The sequence below is a fragment of the Cardiocondyla obscurior genome, linkage group LG09, assembly GCF_019399895.1.
Source record: "Cardiocondyla obscurior isolate alpha-2009 linkage group LG09, Cobs3.1, whole genome shotgun sequence".
Classification (NCBI taxonomy): domain Eukaryota; kingdom Metazoa; phylum Arthropoda; class Insecta; order Hymenoptera; family Formicidae; genus Cardiocondyla; species Cardiocondyla obscurior.
The window spans coordinates 6,675,210-6,695,782 of NC_091872.1; the positions used below are offsets into that span (position 1 = coordinate 6,675,210).

The following is a 20,573-nucleotide window of genomic DNA, read 5'->3' on the forward strand; positions in this document are numbered from 1 at the left end:
TTTTGCCGCTGCAGAGAGCAAGGATATGCATGTCCTTGCTATCTCCTTATCAGCCAAAAGATTAAGTAATTGCGTCGAAATAATAACTATAACATTTATTCATATTCAAGTCATCTCGGATTCCTAACAATTCATGTAATTTAATTCCATTCTTGACGCATGTTAATACAATTGAAGGTTCCTCTACAATGTAGTGTTGCTCAATTAAATCGCAGTCTTAAAATAGCAGAGCTATGTCTTTTCTCATTGGTTTGTCACAATGATAAATTGCCGATGCAATCATTGAAATAAAAATTGCAATGGAAGAAAACAGAACATATCGTATATCGCGCTTTTTTTTTTAATTAATTGTTACCTTGTAACGTCTTGTAATTAATACATATTTAGAAGTAATCGAATCGATTGAATTTGCATTTGCGATTTTACGATTGTGATTTAGTTGAGTAACATTGAGTATTGTAAGCGATCCTTTAGGCTTTTTGCGCTATTTTCAATACGATATATTCCAAATATGTTTATAGTGTTGCGCTTAGGTAACTAACATATAAATTAAGGCTTTTTATATTGATGATTGTTCAATCTTATTTACGCAACATGAGAACTTTGCATTCTTGTCGTTAAGCTCTTTGTCTCCTACAATTTATAAAACAAGAATGCCTCATAAGATAAAAAAAGAGATTAATGTAAGAAAATATGTATTACTGCTGTTTCGATTCTTTTCGTTTTCTTTACTACTGATTTTTACTGTTATTATCCGTCGACTGAACGAAAACATATTCTTTTCTGTTTCAGCGTGCACGAGAATGCAGATCATTACTAAAAAAGTGGTGAGGGATGCATTCGGGGAAGAGGGGAGCCAAAGATGCGCTTTTGTAACTTTTTTTTAGAAATATTTCTTGGGCAAACACATACAAACACTGAAAGTGGAACCTGAAACAAGTATATATTTTACATGCACCTGCAGAAACGCGCGCAAGAAACTGAGATACTTCTGACAAAGTGCTGAGCACAGGGGAATCCGTAGAATTAACACCACACGTACACCGAAGAGCAGATATAGCATTTTCTGCGGCGACAGTAGCTAACGTACGTAACACTAAGCGGTAGAGGCAGGGAATGACAGAACGGGGGAAAATCAGTCTTCGGCAATCCGGCTGGCGCGGTACATACATGCGGCACATGTGAAACTCGACGCACACGACTCTAAAGTTACGTTCGCTAGCTGCCGTCGACGCAGCAAACGTCATATCTGCCTTCCAGCGTACATATACATACAATACATATGCATACCACACGCGAAATCACCCTCTCCCAGGAAGATAAACGCTTGTGGTCGACGCTAACGTGACCTTAACGTGGCGATCCTTTTCAAGGATGGTAGTCGCTCATTGCAGCCTGCAAAGTAAATCGATTAACGAATCGAGTACTGTTAACGTTTTCGATGTCGGCCTTTCTTTAGTATAGACTTCTATTCTTATTTGTATCGTGTCCGCGAGGCATACATACTGTCGGTGTGACAGCGGGGGGATTTCAAACTGGCGAGTTTCCAACCGCACCGTGTTCCCCGATGTTAGCATTCCCAAGGAAACATATTTATCCTTTAATGGAAATCCAAAGAATGATCCATTTTTTTTTTTTTATCGTAAAGCGCGTGCTATTTCGCAGTCAATCATCGTGTATATTCTTTTTTTTTCTTTTTCCTCGTTATCGACGGTAGTTCTTGTCTCTTTCGCCCGACGAAAAAAGAAAATCAATGTATCCGTTTTATTTTTGCATTGTAAAGATCGTGCCAGACGGAACAATTTCTAATTGTGACGCTGGGCACAGGCAATTTGGAACCGTTAGACGCGACTCTCCTGAACATCGAGACCTGACAACGCACACTATTTCCCGTTACGTTTTTTTTTCTCCCTCCCCCTCAGCTTTTTGATAAATTCTTTACAAATTCTAATCTTATGAAAATAAGAATAAATGCGCATAGAGTGAATGCGAGGGCAACAGTGTCGAGTGAAAGGAAAGGTCGAGCGAGAGAGAGAGAGAAAGATAGGTTTTAGATGAACATAATTACAGTGAAGAAAAAAAAAAGAAGAATGAAAAAAAAAAACTGACAAATGTATTCGCAAAAAGAAACTGTACATAAGACCCACTAATGCCCCTTTCCCTTTCTTAATTGCCGCATACACCGGCATGTATGCGTTTCTGCTGTTGCATTATTACTGTAGTTATTATTAATTATTATTACTACATGATTATTGATAAGAATACTTTTGCGTTATTATATCTTATTCCAAATCTGTATTAATCATAACCCTTCATCCCCTAGTGGACGCCTAAGCGTTTTTAACGTTATAATGGGTAGAAGTATTTAGGCTTAAAGAGATTGTAAGTTTTAAAAGGGGCACCATCGGCGAAGAGCGAACCTAACGATTTGATTTAAAACACGATAAAGTCTAAGCTGAATCTGCTCCGAGAAGAAAAATTTGTTATAATAGTATATTTCACATATCGGTGAAGATGTCGCATCATTGTTTCACGTGTTCTCCAACGAGCACGAATGAAGCATGTTTCCAGTTTGTTTCATTCACCAGTTTTAATTATTTTTTTATTTTCCTGTACAGGATATTTTGCGAAACGTAAATTGATTAGAAACTACAACGCTGTTGCCAATGCTGTATACATATTCGTTACAATCACCCTCGTCGATGCGTAAAATCCTTGTGCTGATATCCCGACACGAAAGTGCGATCGCGAATATATGAAAGAAAAACAGCCGATTTCGGCATACAACATGATCTCTGTAAATATATATACCTCTTATAATTAGCATCTCGAAATCTTGACTGCTGGAACGGATGTACCTTTTGACAAATAGCGACCGTATCGATGATTTTTTCCAAGTGCAATTAAAAACGATTGTACTGCGAAACGAAGCATTAGCCACCGTAGTCATTCAAGCGATCGCAATCGCGAAAGCTCCGGATAATCGTTTTAATACTCGACCGAGTACGCTCTAACGTGGCTAAGTAACGAATGGCATTCTGGAAAAAAAAAAAAAAAAAAAAAGGAAAAAAAACCCACGCCCGTCGAAGGGTTCAATTCTCATGATGTATGCCGGGCTAAAATATATATTAAGCCAGTACAATCCACTTCGACGGATAAGAAGAAGAAAGGATGGAAGAGATATGGTAACGACGTTAACGTTCTGATTGCCGTTTTCCAGTTTTTCCCCGCGTACCGATGGTCAGCCCCCGAGTTAACTCGTAAATATCCCTTTTCCTCTCTCTCTCCTCCCAGCCCCTGAAAGTACATTTAGTTTGGTCAGTAAACGTCACCCCTACCAGGGTGCCTACAAAGGGCATTTTTAAGCATCTTGACAAATGGACAGTGTCCATTACGCGGAGGTGTACCGACCAGTAGGCAGTAGGTGAACACATTCGCAGTCTGTTGCACAAAGCTTTGGGACCGTCGCGCTCGTCGATTTGCATAGGTACACAAAACGGGGGGAGGCTCGAGCCAATGATACGCTCGACACGAAATGTCAAGTGAAATCACGATCCATATGTAAATTTACGCGCGCGATGGACTTTACAGAGCGAGCCTGCCGAACTCTCGTTATCCTCGTAACAAGATTTCGCTCGACTGTTCACAGATGGATAAGCGTCAATTGCTCGTGACGAGAATTCCTAATTTCTTTCGTGCCCTTTTGCCTTTTATTGATTCCTTTTTTCCGTTCCGATATTATTGCATATCATTGTTTAACTTCGAGAAAGCGTATCTTTATTTTTTCGCTCGCTTTGCGCGTTTTTGTGACTGTTTTATTTTATTATTATTAAAGCTGAAGATTAGAATATTGTCAAAGTGAATATTGGCACGACCGTTGATCTGTGAACAGTTTTGGGACTTTATTTCCATTCGCGATGACCTGCGAGAGCGAAAGGAAATCGCGGTTTTTTGGATGAACAGACGTGCGAATGAGGATTGCAAATGAATCAAAACTTGCGCGCAGCTTCGTCCGCGTGTTACGCATTTTTTTTTTTTTTCTTCTTTTTTTCTTTTTTTTTTTTCGTCTAACGCAGATACAAACGATACACGTATGTACACTTGTTAACTGTGACCCATTTCACTACGGCGAGGCACACAAGCACACGTGAATGAATAGCAGTGTATGAGGATGCGTATGTAAACGCGTGCGTCTGAGTGTGCATGAAGAAGATATCGATATAATTAACCAAATATACAAATTGGTTTGTTACAACGGGAATTTGGTATCGCGAGTGGATTAAAAGAGATAACGTACATGGTTATAAAAATGAAAGAGAGAGAGAGAGAGAGAAAGCAAGAACGAGAGAGAGAGAGAGAGAGCGCTATACACTCGTACTATCACGATTACGTGTACTATATAAGACAAACAGTTTACAATTATTTGTAACGGATACTTTTTATTTGTCAAATAAAAGTTAGTACAAAAAAAAAAAATATAAAGAGTTCTAATAATTTTTATCTTATCATAAATTCCATTATAAATCCAGCGAATTACAGTTTACTGTTATTTTGATATTATCAGTTTTTTTTCTTTTCGTTAAAAAAGAAAGAAGATTTAAAAAGATTTTATTCTAGTCGATTATTTGAACTCATTGTTTCACCTGGTTCGCCTCATGCCGCGAAAATAAATGTCTGCTTAATTTTTATTACTTTGTAAAGGTGAATTATCGCCTATTACTTTTTCGTCCGTAATGTAAAGTCTCACCAAATGGAATACAAGAGACTTAACCGCGGTAAGCATGTTGTAAAACATTTGTTTTACGAGCGAATGCACGATCCAATTACTTAGCAAAAAAAAAAAAAAATAAATAAGTAATCGAATTTTTATTGAAACCGCGCCGAATATACGAAGCGGTTTAGATTTTGTACAGATGTAGATTTAGATATTTTCGTGTAAAGTTTCACCAAATGGAATACAAGAAACTTAAGCACAGTAAGTACGTTGTAAAACATTTGTTTTACGAGGGAAACACACGTTCCAATTACTTAGCGGAGAATAATCGAATTCTTTCCTATTGAAACCGCGATAAGCATGTGAAAGCCGTTTAAGCTTTTGTACAGATGTAGATTTAGATCTAATTACGTAGTGAACCTGTCACGCGGGCACACACCTGCACGAGACATTTCCAAAAACGCGATATACACTTTGCCAATTAGTAGGAGACCGACCGAACGTAATAAGCCTTAAATTATAGAGACATCGCGATACAGGGGGATAAGTAATTCGCGACCTTCGGCAAGACAATCGAAGCAGAGTGGACGTACAAAAATGAACGATTACTCGGGTACCTTAACGCCGTTTCACGGAATTTACTTAGGGATATTGGCAGAAAATTGAATGACACGCAGCTTAGTCGCGTACCGGAAATGAAGAGTAGCCCATCGGCTAAAGAAATTACAGTAGCGCAAGTCCGCAATATATTTAGTCATCCGACGGATTCCCCTGGTACGCGCCAGTTTGTTTTTTCATGAGCATTAACGCGATGGCCTCGGGAACCACGAAGACGCCCTGGAACAAGACCTCCCGGTTCGACGGTTTCAAACGTAAATGAGATATCAATGTTTAAATTCCTTTTTAAAAAGCACCGACCGCTTGTTAATGTTCGCCAATGTCGACACCTGTTTTGAATCACTTGTCTCTTTTCTGGGTAATTAAATAAATCAGCGTTTCGCGTGATCGTGATGTAGGATACCGCAGATGCCTGGCGTACGGGATGAAAAAGTGTTTAGGGTGGTTTTACGTCTTTTTCGAGAACACGAGTCTGCACGGCTTTCGCTACATAAGTATAGACGGCTCGTCGATAATCGAGAGTGCCTTCTGGTTCGTGGTGAGGACCCACCTTCGCCGATCTCAAGAGTATACGAGAATTGAGGTCAGTAATATCGATCCCGGATAAGAAAAAAACGCAGTGAACTCTTTGTATTCGTCAGGTCTGCATGTCGTCGATCGTGTTCAGCCTTATATTGATGCTGCGCCTTTGGGCAAATTACTCGAACAACCCCATAGTGACGACTATTTACACGTCGAATCCGATATGGGACGTGTCTTTCCCGGGTGTCACCATATGTAACAATAATAAGGTTTACCGTCCGCACGCTGACCTCATCGCCCAATATTTGTAAGACGTTACACAAATCTGGTAATATTTAATTTATTAATATAATTAATTTAATTTAATAAGCTTGCCAAAAGTGTTAGAGAGGTGCGAAGAATTTATGAATTTATTTTTTTATTTTCTCTCAAAACATTGTGTAAATAAAATCGATATTCTTTGAGAGAATTAAAAAGAAGTAAAAAATTTTTATTTAAATGAGAAAAACTCCCAAAACAGTTTTGATTATTTTATGTCAAAAAAGGCATGCTTTTAATTAGATTTGACAAAGCGTGATTGTCTTTCGCACTTATCTGGCACGTCGAATTTTGTGCAAAAAAGAAAAAAAATCTAGTTTAATTAATCTTGAATCTGCGAGGTTCAATCTCTATGTCCGTTATTACGTCTTAACTCGACAGATACACGAATGGATTTACCGTAGAAGAGAGCGATAGATTTTTTTCGTCCCTAATGAAGCTGATACGACCCGATAAAATCTCGATAGACAACGTGACTGCAAGCCAGCTGCTCGACAATCTCGATATGACGGTCGAGGCACTTATGAAACAGGTAAAAAATGATTATTCCAATGACTGATATATATTATTGCGGGCCGGGGAATTTTATGCAACGAGAAAAAAGTATAGGTTAAAAATTAAATTTAATTTTTGTTTCTTTTTAATTAATAATTCCTCGCGCAGTTGATGCAGCCATGCAGCGCGTTCTTGCTGAGATGCGCCTGGGTCGGCAAAATTCACGACTGCACCAAGATCTTCAAGCCCGTTAAATCGAAAGAAGGCTTCTGCTGCGCTTTTAATTCTCACTACGACCTGAACACGAAGCATGTGTACGTACCGCGAATAAATTAAAGTATTACATCAAGCTGGTGCGAAGGGTTCGTCTTAAATCTCGGCATAAAATCATAGATTAAATTCAACGATTTACTTTAGTTTTGCCACTCGAAAGGAAAACTCTTTATTTCCATCTTTTACGAATTTACTTAGGCTTCGTTAAAAAAAAAAAAATAAAAAAAAAGCGTGACGGAAAAAGAACGACGAACTTTCAACCCTGGCTTGGCGCATCGAGCTAAGTCGTCGATATTTAAACGTGCCTTCTGCCTTCGTTATCCCTACAGGTTCAACGATACACATTTGAATTCCACCGAGAACATCGTCGACGATTTTCCGGGTGTGCACGAGATTTTGGTAATCTTAGACTTGGGATTTCTCGCGCTGGTCCTCGACCTCTACGCGCATTTTAAGAAACGCGAGGGATGAAAGTGCTGTTCTCTTGCAGAATGCGCCCGGTAGTGGCCGCGACGTGGGGCTCGCGGTCGCCTTGAACATAGAGCCCGACACGTACAAGGCCAGCTCGCGTCCGTTCGTAGGCGCCTCGGTTATGATACACGATCCAATCGATTTCCCGGACATCGGCGCGCACGTCGCGTCCGTGCTGCCCGGTCACGTCCTGGCGATATCCGTTACCGGCACGTCCATTAGAGGCATGGAAAGTTTGCGGAACATCCCCCTGGAGAAACGTTTGTGCTACTTCGACGACGAGGTAAAATTACGCGTTTCTCTATGCCCTGCAGCTTTCGGCAAGGACGTTGGTCGGCTCTACGTGATCGGTAGCGTCTGCAAGCCCTTGCGGCTTTCGAAATAATTTATATATCACGTAATTGTACATCTGCAGATGATGGACACCGAGATTCGCTACAGCTATCAATCGTGTGTATCGAAATGCACGGCCAAGTACACGTTCAATATGTGCGGCTGCCTGCCGTTTTACTATCCGGAAGCCCGTGAGTGTGCCATAAGATTTATTAATTATTTCACACGTATATCTGTCTTTATTCGCAGTCTCTGGAAAGTTACAGCGACACCGATCGCTCACTCTTCTGTTTTTGTTTCTGTCCGACTGGGTGGTCGGTAATTGATACGATTTAATAAAGCGTTTAATTTTATTTTAAGCGACATGTAATATTGTTATGTTTTATCATAACGCTGGCAGACAGAGGGATGAGGACGTGTTATCTGTCGGACATAGATTGCCTTCTGAGCATTCGAAGTAAGGAAATACATATTTTTGCACGTATTATCAAATCAGACATACGTCGTACGTCCTTCCCGATAACGCCGAGTCGTACTAGCGTAGCTTTTTGAATATTCCGAATCAATATCCAGATTCCGCCAAGGTGGGAAATTGCACGCAATGCCTGCCCCAGTGCATCGACATGATGTATCACATAAGCCCGGAAAATATTAAGATGGACAACGTAAGATTCGACTCCGACCTAGTGTGAGTCTATTTTCGTCTTTGCCAAAGGAAGAACGACGACGTCGGTTCTTTCTTCGCGACGAACGCGCGTTATTTTTGACAACTCGCGATTAGTTTAGCGAAAAAAAAAAAAAATACCACGAGAATATCATTAATATTCTTTTGCAGTCACGGCTTCGACGTGAACAACGTGTCGCTCGTGCACGTGTTTTTCGGCGACATATCGTACGTCGAGTACCGCAAGGAGAGCATCATCAGTTGGGATTCGCTACTCGGTAAATAGAAACCCTGCTCGTTCTCGAGCAACGTGTAATATCACGTTCGACTAAAATCAGATAAAGCCAGGTGAATTATTTCAGCATCCTTCGGCGGTATCTTCGGCCTTTGCTTCGGTGGCTCGGTGATGAGCGTGATAGAGCTGGTTTATCTCTTGGCAAGGCAGTTCTTTAGAAAGCGCACCGGCAAAATCCAGGAAGAATCGTGCGCGAAACTGCCGCCGGCGTCGGAAGTGTTCCAGTCGATGCCGGTCAAGGAGGTGATTCAGCAGCAAAAGCTGCGAGATCGTCAAAGAACGAGCGACAGGCAAGTTCTCGTCGCGTGGTATCAACCGTCTTTCCACCGTCGCAAAATAATGGATCTCGACGACATGTATCACATTAAGCACGTCAAATTTTGAGGTACAGTTTATTTCGTTGGCCGAATCTATTTTCGTAAAATTAAAATCTGTCGAGAGACTTATTTTATTTTATTTTATTTTTTTTCTAATTATTAATTAATAAATAATTTACGCTCTCTGTAATAATTAATTCTCAAACGGTGGCCGTTATCCTGACTACTCCTATTTCTTTTAATTTATATTTCGAAATTAATTCCTAATGGCGATAAATAAAAATCAGTTTCAAAAACATTTTCGTTTAAATTGATTGTTGATTATTTCTTATCACGACGCTATAATACGAATATTTCACACTTTTCTCTGCCTTCCGGTTCTCGGTGGAAATAAGCGGTCGGTCCCCTTTTAGCCTTTCTCCTATTTAGAATGCGCTCCGGAAGTAACATGCGTTTCAGACGGACGTAAAAACACGGGCTCAGTATGCAATAAAGTATGAAATTCGTCGAGCTCGCCAGTGCATTGAGAAATGTCGCCCACGCACGTAAACTGCAAAAAAACGTATAACGCAGTAAATAAATAATTAACAAAACTGATTAAAATATAAAGAACAAAGGTATGGCTTCGCATTTCAATTCGCGCTCGATTTAATTATACATACAAAGCAACATCCATTAGCGATTTGAACAAGTCACATCTATTCCTCGCAAACGCGACGTCATCTCGATTTAAATATCAAATCCTTTCAAGGGTGAAAAAGCTCGAATGCCGCGGCATTATATTTTTCTATTCTCTACGAGACAAATTTTTAATCGCGTATCTTTTTTAGCAGCGTTCCATTAAAAAAGAATTTAAAAAAAAAAGAATTAAAAAAAAATAGAAAAAATCAGAGACTTTTCCGCGCGCGATGCACGTGCTTTTCGGACCGTAACGTCGCTCTAACAATTATCGCAGCGCGTAACACATTTGACCACCTACCTTGCCATTAAGCTCTCGCGAACTTTAAAAGGATCACCGCCGTATAGCAGAGACACGGCGCTGCGACGCGATACCAAATGGGTTGGCAGTTCGCCGACGAGAAACAGAAAGACGATACCGACCAGCATGATCGTCAGCCGGGCTTGATCCTGGTGGATAGTAAATCAGTTCGATGAAACGGGGTCGAAGCGAAGAAGCGTCTTCGAGATATCAAACACGCGCGTTACGTCTACACGTTGTCGCTACAATTTCAATTAATAACGGAGAGGGAGAAAAAAAAATGCAAAATCCACGATTGACAATTAACTGGAGAGCGGAAAAGGCGCGAGATCCATTTATCGCCGAGATAAGTGAGTCACAGTCGTTCGGACACGCTACCCCAGTAGCGATAATAGAAGCGGTTGTCTACGCGACGGCAAAGTTTTAATAATTGCGCTCGCAAAGACAGCCGCGTTATCGTCGGTTTTCGAGAGAAACTTTTCCAATTACGCGAGACAACAATGACTCGCGCGAGACTCTGTTTCCGGACACCGCTCGGCACTCCCGGGATGAGTTTCATGCAAATCGCGCTTCGAGACGCTTCCAAAGTGGTGAAGTACAACAGCCGCTCGTTCAGACGGTCGACGGAATGGCCCCGGAAGTGCCGCGGCCACCAGTTCGAAAGTGATTTACGGTTTCTCTGGCGCGCGATCGAGAGACACCTGACGTGAAGATGTCCTCTTTTTTTTTTTTTTTTTTTTTACAGGTTGAGTCGAAACTAATTACGACACACGGCTTTTCTAGGACTTGCTACGCAAACATGCGACAAACATTCTCGCACAAACGTAATTACATTACCCGCAGGCGGTTCCCCTCTCGTATGTTTTTGCGCCTCAGCAGCATCTCTCTCTGCTTGAGGACCTTCTTCACCGAATACAGCATGACGGCGTTCGCAATCAGCAAAAACACGGAGGGTATTAGGCCGAAGATTATGAATTGAAACCAATTTTGAATATTGTACCACCTGCAAAGACAGTTTCGATGGTATTCCGTTCGGACTTTCAGGGAAAATTGAATTTCTTAGAAGAATCGTGGGTAATATCGTTGTGCGGGAAATGACGGTGGAAATATTAATGAGATCTTAATATTAATGCAAAGAGTGGATGAGAAATACTTTGAGAAATTGAGAACGAGAGTTTGGGTGAAAGAAATACGAAACGTCGGGATGGCGCTTTGAAGGTATTATCGTCATTATTATTATTCCTTACCGCGAGTGAAAAAAGGTAGTTGTCGTTAGATCCCCGTGCTCGTCGTACTTGTACATGAAACAGTACGGGATGTTGAACAGAATGGCGAATAAAGTGGCGAAGATCATTAATTTCCGCGCCACCTGCGGCCTGCAGAATCTCGGTGGCTTACTTCGCCGCATGCTGTGAAAATGAAACCAAGAAATTGTTTCGACTCGAGGAGCGAGACCGGCCGAGATCTTCTACCTACCACCAAACGGTGATCAGTCGATCGATGCTCACGCCTAACGCGGCCCAGACCGTGATGTTCGACGAAACGGAACCGATCGGGAAGTGAACGAACGCGTCGAACTCGAGCCACCCTTTTTGGCAGCGAAAAATACCCCTGGCCAGGCTGGAGAAGAGAATCAGGAGGCAGGTAATGAGATCCGAGCTCGCGAGCACTGCGTAAAAACAACGCGTGAGGTTCTTGGAGGGGGTTCCAATTAGCTCCGACGTGATTAATATCACTTAGAATATATTAAGGTCGAGCGTGCCGACTAATTCTGGATTATCCGAAATCCTCTGGCTTCTGGCCAGTTTCGGGCTCGCATAATTGTCATCAAGGGTGATTACGGAGGGATTCTCTCCGCGAATGCGTAATAATAACAAATCCGACGTACGCGGGCGAATGCCACATTAATTCAACGGGCTGATTCCCGGGCGATTCTCACCGACCTACTAAATACGTGTACGTCGACGCTTTCAGGTACGTCTTCGTTTTCAAGTGAACCGCGAGGATGAGGGAGTTGCCGATTATCCCGAGGGCGGAAACTACAGGTATGACCACGGTATATCCGATAATGGCCCAGATACTCGGCTCGATCGTCCACAGCTCGGAGTCGTGCCGGTCCTGGAACTTCGAGGACCTCGTTCTGGAATTAGTCGTGAACGACGGTTAGTCCCGGGCATTCGCGAGTGGACGATCTCCAGCCCGGGTAACTGTTACTCACCGTTTGCACAACGCGATCATATTGTACATCTCGGTGACGTTCGAGTAGACGGACCTCATCGCGTCGTAAGTCTCGCGTTGGCGCACTCAGAACGAGAGATTTCGACCCATTTTTCACCACGCTTCGGACTGAATTTCTACCTTCATTCCTGGAAAATTAGCTTCGATTCCGCGGACTGACGCGGTTATAGAACCGTCGGTAGCGTCGGTTAGGCTCGCATTTGTCGGCTCGTCGGAATCACCAGTTGAATCGAGGCTTAACGAGCGCCGGAGGACGATGGGAGGAATTAACAAGGAGCGCCTTAGAAACTTTAGCGAAACTTGCCGATTAATATTTCCGCGAGTGCGCAGCGCCAAGTACTCTCTAAGTGCTTTCGCTCGCTTTGCTCACCGGCGAACGCGGCCCTTTGACGGCGGAGTTTTTAAAAAGTAATTTACAAACTCGAAACGACGTAAAAAAACGCGACGTCGTTTGACGGGAAAATTAATAGTTAACAATTACGGCGCGTTAAATCCTCAATTTGCGCGAGCAAATTCGCGCGGCTGCCAAAATCGGGGTTTTCAAACGAATTCGAGCGAGAGGGAAAGAGAGGTATTCACACCGCAAATGCAATTTCCATATCAAAGTGTTATCGGCGCTCGTTCGCTCGCCCTGGATAGGTGAAAAGTGTGAGCGAGGGGTCACGTATTCGTCAAAAACTCCCTCGTACGAAAGGCTATTAAATATTTCACCGACTACGTTTTTCCTCGCCACTTCGGTACCTCGCACGACGTCAATTTACCCTCGCGCGTGACATATTTTTATCGGTTCCATAAACCGCGGAGATTCAAGAGCTTGTTTACCCTTTATCCGCGGCGGAGGGTACTTTACACACGCCGGTAATGAGTAAATAGCGCGGTCTGGTCTGGGCTTTATTGAGATCGAAGGACGCGCGCGACCTGTTCGAGGTCTGCCTCGAAACCGATATCTTGATGTCGAACGAATTCACGCTTAATGCGCGGTTGACGGTGCCCGTGCCCGATAACTCTCGCGAGTTGCGGCAAACGGTGGGAGCCTTTGAGGTGCAAATTGTCGGCTTCTATTAAGTGGTCGCGTTAACGTTCGCGACGGTATCCCGTTCGCAAGGACCAGGTAACGAGAACGAGTTTCTCCAATCACCGCGCTGAGAAGCCGACGAGAAACCGACGACGACGATTCGCGCGCAGGTCGACGTATCCGTCGGTGAATGCTTAAGGATTCGCGGGGCAAGCGAGACGTTGAACTGAAATATCATCGTTTCCGCGGGCACAGATACGAGTCTTCGCATACCCTGGTGGGGCTCGTTTCTCGATAATACTCCGATAATGGATACGCAAATAGTGCGTACGTGAAATGATACGCATCGCCGTGCCGGCGCGTCGCGATCGATCGAGCGCTCGCTGATATCTCGCGTGTGGGATGGATGGTTTCCCGAACGAATCTCTGAGCCGCGGGGACCTCTTTCTCTCTCACCGGCTGCGATCCGATCGAACGAACGAACGAACGAACGACGAAACGACCGTACAAAAAAAAAAAATTCGCCTAGAATAACTCACGCGTCAATTAAGAACTATTGTTCGGTCTCGCGCTTCGCTCGCTCCGGTCTCGCTATTTTTCTTACAGGCGAACAAAAACTCTTTTTCTTTTTTTTTTTTCCTCCCCCGCTCGTGCCGTCCAGACTTTTCTCCCTTTGCGATCACCATTACCGGAGACACTTATAGAATATCCGTCACAAAACGTCGGACAGTTCGGTTTTGCGGCTGATGTATCCATGGAAACTGCGATAAGCATATCGATTGACCGACCCTTGCAACATTAAATTTACATGATGTCAAAAATTTACAAGCCATTCTCTGTACACTTCGCGACGTTCAAACGCCGTCACGTCGAGACGTCGTGATATTTTACATACGTTTCGGAAATCACGGATCTCTAAAATCCACCCCGCAACGGCAGGCTGGACGTCGTGCGTATATTATTCGTTTTCATTTTACGCTCGCGGGTCTTTTTAGCTGGGAATACCAAGTTGAAAAACCGAGCGCTCGATCAAATGAAATATCTGTAACGAGTTTGTAACGAGCTGGATACCTTCCTCGCCCTGCGCGAGAACGTCAAGGCCGTGGCAGTAATATTTTTACGCAGTGAAAATTTGTTGCATCCCCTTTGATGTGCGTGTTGCGGAACGCTCGTTCGTTATTGCCGCCATCCGTGGGATCGCGGGACGGGAATAAATGACGGGCGCGATTTGTTAAGAAGAGACCGGGGCCTCCACTTTGCGATCAGGTTATTCGCGGGCCGAGGCCAATTACGAATCAATCGTCTTTTCTTCGGCGCACAAACGAGATCATTTCGTTACAAATCGCCCGCCACCCGGGAGATTTTCGCTACACGTGCGTTCTATTAGAACGACGATGCAATACCTCAAGGATGAATAATGCCGTTGTTTATTCGCAGCTTTTTATTTATTTGCGTTATTTAGCGTCACTGTTTATTATAATTTATTTAATCCACTAGAATTTAAATGATGCATTTGATACAGTAATGTTTCCCTAAAATGGAATTTATTTGCAAAGTTGAACCGCGTGCTAGTGTTCTTGAAAAAAAGAAAAAAGAAAAAAAAAAGCGGATAAGGAAAGAAAAAGAACAAAAAATAAATTGAGAAAGTATGACGAAAAGAGGAAATGGTAAATGCTAGGAGGCAGAATGGTAAGAAATTTCCAAAGAATCTCCCTGGGGACTAGTGAAGAGAGGGATCGAGCTTGCTATGAAACGGAATTGTTGAAATTGGCCGCGTCGCATGTCACAAAGTAGTAGAGACGCGAAACGGTTCGACAATCTGAAATTTCGGAATGTCAGGCGAACGCACGCAACAATTTGCGATCGCTTCTGGGTTATATGTACCACGTTTAAACGTGTTTGTGTGCTTAATTATCGACGCATTTAATTAAAACTATGTTTGAGTTTTACGGTATGCGGAGTCGCTTTCTCGTCTCGCGGGTAGTTTCCTTCGAAACTCGTCAACTCTTTTACGCGGACATTGCAGCTTCGGCAACATACCGAGAATTCCACTTACCGTCGGGTGTGGGAAAACAATTTCGATGGCCACGGGAAACCACCCTTTTTCGCTGCGTGAGGTCGAAAATCTATCGCGAAGTTCCTTACAAGTTCGACCGCACGAAAGTTTTGTTCTGCCGTTAATCGCGTTGTTTTAAAAAAAAAAAAAAAAAAGATTTAGCCTCGTTTATCAAAAATAAAAAAAATAAAAAATGAAAAACGAAGAAGAGAGCGAAGGTAACTCGAGCAAAAACGAGTTGACGATTTATTAACGCACTTATACTTGATCCGAAACACGATTATGGAAACGAGCCTCGTCAAATGAGAGGATTTAATCTCGTTCGTGCGTGGCCGCGCTCGCCGCGGATTTCCGCGCGCTCGTGGAATATATGCGCGCCTCGGTCAGCCAATCTGTCCGTCACAAGAGCTCGCATTTGCAACATAATTAAAAATCCCTTCGCCACCTTCAAAAATCGAAATTAATCGGGGGAGGGGAGGGACTTGTTACGAGGCGGGTCGAAAGCCCGCGTGAATAAATTTTTTATTGCGCGCTCAACTACGTGGGTAGCTGTAACAGCCCCGGCATTTAGCCTCGCTTTTCCGCCGCCTCTTTCGCTCTTCCTTTTTCTCCTCTTTCAATATTCCCGCATTTTCCTACGTGGGCGTCGCTGATTCAACCTTGGCTGTTGGTCGCCGTGACTCGCGGGAAAATATCTGAAAAGCCACCTCGTGCTCGGACTCTGGCCGTTCGCTTTTGTAATCCCCGCTGAGGTCGAGCGTCGGGTTTTACAAAGCTGTTTTGCTCCGGCAAGCGGTCCGAGTTCAATTCGCGAGATCGCTCTCGTGAAAAATTATTCCAATGTGCCCGTCACCGGAGGGTGGGGGGGGAGAGTTCTCTTATTTATCTCAATTCAATGAAGAACGTAGTGACGCAATATGTCTTGATATCCCGAACCCGTGTCCGACGTCCGTTGCGAATTTCGGATTAAATATGGTCTCTTCGAAATTCGTTCCCTGGAGCCTTCGACAAGTTGACAAATACGTGAACATTTGGTATTCGCATCGCTTTATTCCGTCTCTCGAGTATCGCCTTTCATTTCGCGGCGCTGCCGCCGCGAGTGCAAGATCCTTCGCTCTAGTTTCTTATTGTTCTATCGCCGTGCGCGCAAACAGCAAGAAGTTGAATATATACTGCGTGAAAATTGATTAACGGAAGCTGAACGATCGCGCGTCGATCAAGGTATCGAATCAGCCATTAATGTGCATCGTTACCGTAGTTTCCGTTTAAACGCAGCGGTTTGAGTTTTTCGCGCCGATGTTTCGTTTGCAGATCTTAATCAGAGCCACCCTCGAGCCGCTTTTGATGCAAAGCCGTCGGTGGCGCGCTTTATCTCTATCCCCAGCGGCGCTGACGCTTCTATCTCGTTCAAGTGGACTCGCGAGCAAAAGAAAAAGAAGAACGGAGAAGGAAGCGGGACCGGCGACGGCAAAGATAGGCTCGGCGCATTGTCTTTACGCGGTCGGAAAGTCTCTTTTCGCCTCGGCGAACTCTCGAAAGGGTCACCGGTCTGTGAATAGCAGTTTCCCGTACCACGCCGCCACTTATCGGTCCTTTATTTATCGCGCTCGAGAGACCCCGGGGACACCGGGGGCTGGACTGACATCACAGAGACAACATGGGTTGGCGGTGGCCAGCCAGCGGACTCAATCAAGAGTCCTATCGATCTACCAATCACCGAACCGAGTGACACGCTTGTCACCTGCCTGCCCGTGCGTGTAAGTGCACGTATGTATTACGTTTCTGGAACGTATCAACGATGTACGACGTGTCATTGTGCGCGTCACGACGGATGGATTGTCGATGTTGCGAGCCAAGTTATCATGGACTTTGAGACTTTTCCGGCGAAAAAAGCGATAGGCAAGGGAGAAGAGGAGGAGGGAAAGAGCCGCTCCGGCGAACGATTGGAGATTAACTTTTATATTTCCCCGTCGCACGGGGGATGATTCGGGCGAGATTTCGTGGGAGAACAAAAGAAGCGGAGTCAGCTAGGTAATTAGTTTAAAAATAACTTTGATACCTTATCAAACGTTTGTATCGACGTCATCTCCCTGGAGGCAATTAATGAAAGGGAGAACGGCGCGGGGAGCGGCAGGCGGTTGAACTTTGGGCGCGCAGAGGAAATTCCGTTCCGAACTTCAAAGGGCTTGGTGGACGAAGTTGATAAGCGAAGGTCGTGTTATGTTAAAGATAAAAGCAATGCGCGAGAGAAGCAGAGGCCGATATACCTCTCTCTCTCTCTCTCTTTCTTTCTTTCTCACGATGCGCAGCAGTTTATATTATAATTCAGCTTCCCGGTAACGTAATCCGCATGTCAATACAATAAGCTTTGACACTCTAAGAGAAATACCAAGAGTATCCTTGCGCCTTCGCGTGTTCATCGTTTCCACGATATCCTTGAGAACTCGCGCAGACTTGTGGATCGGATTTACCTCCTCCTCCTCCTCATCTTAGAAATGAGAAACCATTATCTCTCTATCTTTCACACTCCCTTCCGCTTGGCGCTAATTTAGCGACGAATGTAGTGTCGAGTGGATAATCATTTTGCGTAATTCGCCGATCGAAATTTATGACTAGTGGGTTACGTAAAATTATTACAAAACACGTGGACAGAGAATAATAGCAGAAGAAAGACAAAGGGATGACTTACTTGCTTTTAAGAAACTCTCGTAGCACTGTCCGATTTAATTAGTACAAAACGCGTATTTATTTATTTATTTTTTTTTTTTTTTACGGAAAACAACAAGCTTGTAGCCTTCTTAATTTTGTAATTACACCCTGTACTCTATTTTCCTTCCCGTCTTAATTTTCCTAGCAAATTATGATAATGACAAAATTAGTGCTCCAGGCAAATCTCTAAATCCTTGCGGTAAAAATTTTTTTTCTTTTTTTTTTATTATTCGACAATTCACAATTAAAATGCATCGTACAAAATAAATCGTACAAAACATCGACCGTTCTTCGATATACCAGTCACCTTTTTCACTCTCCCATGCCGACCTCCGACTAAAGAAAACTCTTTAAGTTTTATGAAGAGAAATTCCTCGATGACGGAACAAAGAAATCTCGTTTGCTCGCATTTAAAGTGGTTAAGAAGAAATAACTACGCTGACTCGTTCGCTCGGGAAAGCAACGGTAACTAGTTATTATTTTGTTGCGGTTATTATCCCGCTGCGATTACCAACGCACGCCGCGCAATTTGCGCCCCGTTGTTTTCGCTCCGCGTTTGTCCGTCTTGCGTAATTGTTGTCGCTTCGGCGGTCACAGTCCTGAATATCGAGCACGCATCGAATCAAGGTATCGAAAACATGTACGGTGGCAAGGTGGGATAGGCCGCTAACAGCGTTAACGTGTCCGGTAAGCTAATTAATTCCGCAACTCACTCTGTTACGGAATCCGGAAAATGTTGACACTGTCCACCGTTGGCATTCCCGCCCAGATAGTTTGCCTCACCTTCGCAGCGATATTAATATTTACCCGGTTACGCCAGGCTTACGCGGAACAAAACGTCCACCGATTTATTTATTCATATTTATATATATGTATACACACACGTGTATTAATCACTAATGTACTGAGATATCTAATTTCCCCGACAATTTCCGCCAGAGTGGAGAGACGTAGCCTTTTGTCGTGCCGCCATTACGCAAACAATCGATTCTCGCGAATCCCCCCAGATTACACGGGGAAGGCCATATGGCGTCGGATTACACGCGAGCGTGAAACGTTTCAATTGATTTCATCCGAATGTTAATACATATCGCGCCCCGCACTCGGTATCCTGCCCGCGCCATCGAAAGAAGCCACCTCACGGTGCGGAATAAGACTTTCTCTTCAAAGGTAATTTTGAAAGGACGTCCTACGCGGTGATTGTCGCCGACGAGATTCCTCTCGCGTCTTCCCTCCTAGGATATATCACTCTCGGGGAAAAAAAAAAAAAAAAGAAAAAATAGTTGCCGGAGCTGAGAACGACCTACCACCCGTGCGAAGTAATAACGCGGATAAAAAGAACCAACCGCGCGCTCTCTCAATTCCTTTTCCCCGCCGAAAACCGGAGGAGCCTTTCGTCGCGCCCGCCTGGAACCGTTTCTTATTTCGTGAATTTACATTCCGCGCCGTTTATCACTTTCTTACACGCGGCGCACATCCCCAACGCGCCAACCGGCCCGAATATAATTCCCGCCTCTCCCTCAGGATCGTGAAAAGATGCGAGGAGCGTCTCGCTCTCGTTGAAACTGTAGGAAAGCTCCTTGTTGCGATGCTCCTTGAATTACTTTTCTCTTTTCGTTTCGCTTTCTCTCTCTCTCTCTCCGCCATCTCGAGGCTAAATGAGCTTTTTAATCGATTCAAAGCGCGTTACAACTCCTCGCTGAATGTGCAAAGAGAAGCACGGCGGAACATTGCCTCGCTGCATTACCGGATTCGAGATATTTCTCGTTAAACACTGAGCGTATAAAGGCCGAACGGGGCGCATTCGTTGAGTCTAAGCGAAGACTTGATCTTCCTCGAAGTGTATTCAGCCAGTCTATACGCGAAGAGCCGGGATATAAATTTGTCGGTGCGGGGTTTTAAAACTCCTATCGCGGGAATTCGATTTTTAATTCGTCTCTATTATTGAATAGTATTATTAAGTATTCCGTGCGGTTTTTATATCGTTCTCGCTTACGTCGGATCCAGCTATTATTGGAGATGAATCGCTTCCCTGAAATCTTCGGTGCATACATCCTTAATTTGGCCGCGAGTCGAGTTTTCTATCGCGTTACACGCGTTCCGTGACCGCCGGGGCTCCAGGTCGACGGTTGATCAAATTACTCTTCATGTCCTCTCTCATTCGTGTGACACGCACCCGAAGTAGCACAAATTTAATCGAGGAAGGCTGTACCAGCAATTTCGTTATCGCACTCCCCACGATAATGTCGGGAAATTATCGCACGACAATTTCTCTTTCAGGCTGTGCTTTAAATTCCCTAAGGATACCCACCCGGTTACACGTTTGCGTACCTCTCGTCTTTGTTGCGCGGAAAATAAAAAAAAAAAGAGAGAAAAAGAGAGAGAGAAAAAAATAAAGAAAGGAATAAATTAGACGATCGCGAAGCTAAGTCTTTCATGACGGGCTCGTTTCTCATTTCCACATTGTCGGCCGGCACAAAGCGCCCCTTTACATCATGACGATTGCGGTGGCTAGAGCGAAACGAGACGATCAGTTTTACGACGTTACCACCCGTT

General features: G+C 43.8%; 3 protein-coding genes across 5 annotated transcripts in view; 2 read left to right on the plus strand and 1 right to left on the minus strand.

The window, feature by feature from the left end:
* Positions 1–2,824, plus strand: part of Hnrnp-k (Heterogeneous nuclear ribonucleoprotein K) — a 79,866-nt gene extending 77,042 nt beyond the window's left edge. For all 3 annotated transcript variants that reach the window (XM_070661915.1, XM_070661916.1, XM_070661917.1), the window contains one exon: positions 793–2,824. In XM_070661915.1, coding sequence (XP_070518016.1) covers positions 793–820 — 28 coding nt within the window. In that variant the 3' untranslated portion in view covers positions 821–2,824. The remainder of the gene's footprint in view (positions 1–792) is intronic.
* A 2,932-nt stretch (positions 2,825–5,756) lies between these two features.
* On the plus strand, positions 5,757–9,100 carry LOC139105328 (sodium channel protein Nach). Its single transcript, XM_070661338.1, has 10 exons — positions 5,757–5,915; positions 5,962–6,161; positions 6,554–6,704; positions 6,836–6,994; positions 7,350–7,739; positions 7,827–7,935; positions 8,145–8,246; positions 8,318–8,432; positions 8,580–8,686; positions 8,771–9,100. Exons 1-10 carry the CDS (start codon positions 5,757–5,759, stop codon positions 9,085–9,087), a joined length of 1,809 nt encoding a protein of 602 aa, XP_070517439.1. The 3' UTR covers positions 9,088–9,100.
* Positions 9,101–9,358: 258 nt separating this feature from the next.
* Positions 9,359–13,984, minus strand: LOC139105688 (probable G-protein coupled receptor B0563.6). Its single transcript, XM_070661922.1, has 7 exons — positions 12,218–13,984; positions 11,943–12,139; positions 11,479–11,668; positions 11,247–11,408; positions 10,837–11,002; positions 10,000–10,148; positions 9,359–9,570 (listed from the first exon to the last, which is right to left on the minus strand). Exons 1-7 carry the CDS (start codon positions 12,274–12,276, stop codon positions 9,360–9,362), a joined length of 1,134 nt encoding a protein of 377 aa, XP_070518023.1. The 5' UTR covers positions 12,277–13,984; the 3' UTR covers position 9,359.
* Positions 13,985–20,573: the final 6,589 nt, after the last annotated feature.

Bases quoted from the DNA above. Each gene is read 5' to 3' on its own strand.
- LOC139105328 (XM_070661338.1), top strand. From the start codon at position 5,757: ATGAAAAAGTGTTTAGGGTGGTTTTACGTCTTTTTCGAGAACACGAGT. The intron at 6,162-6,553 runs GTAAGACGTTAC...TTAACTCGACAG, and splicing joins GACCTCATCGCCCAATATTT to ATACACGAATGGATTTACCG. The intron at 8,433-8,579 runs GTGAGTCTATTT...ATTCTTTTGCAG, and splicing joins AGATTCGACTCCGACCTAGT to TCACGGCTTCGACGTGAACA.
- LOC139105688 (XM_070661922.1), bottom strand. From the start codon at position 12,276: ATGAGGTCCGTCTACTCGAACGTCACCGAGATGTACAATATGATCGCG. The intron at 11,003-11,246 runs GTAAGGAATAAT...CTGTCTTTGCAG, and splicing joins ACTACCTTTTTTCACTCGCG to GTGGTACAATATTCAAAATT. The intron at 9,571-9,999 runs GTAGGTGGTCAA...GTTTTTTTGCAG, and splicing joins CGCGAGAGCTTAATGGCAAG to TTTACGTGCGTGGGCGACAT.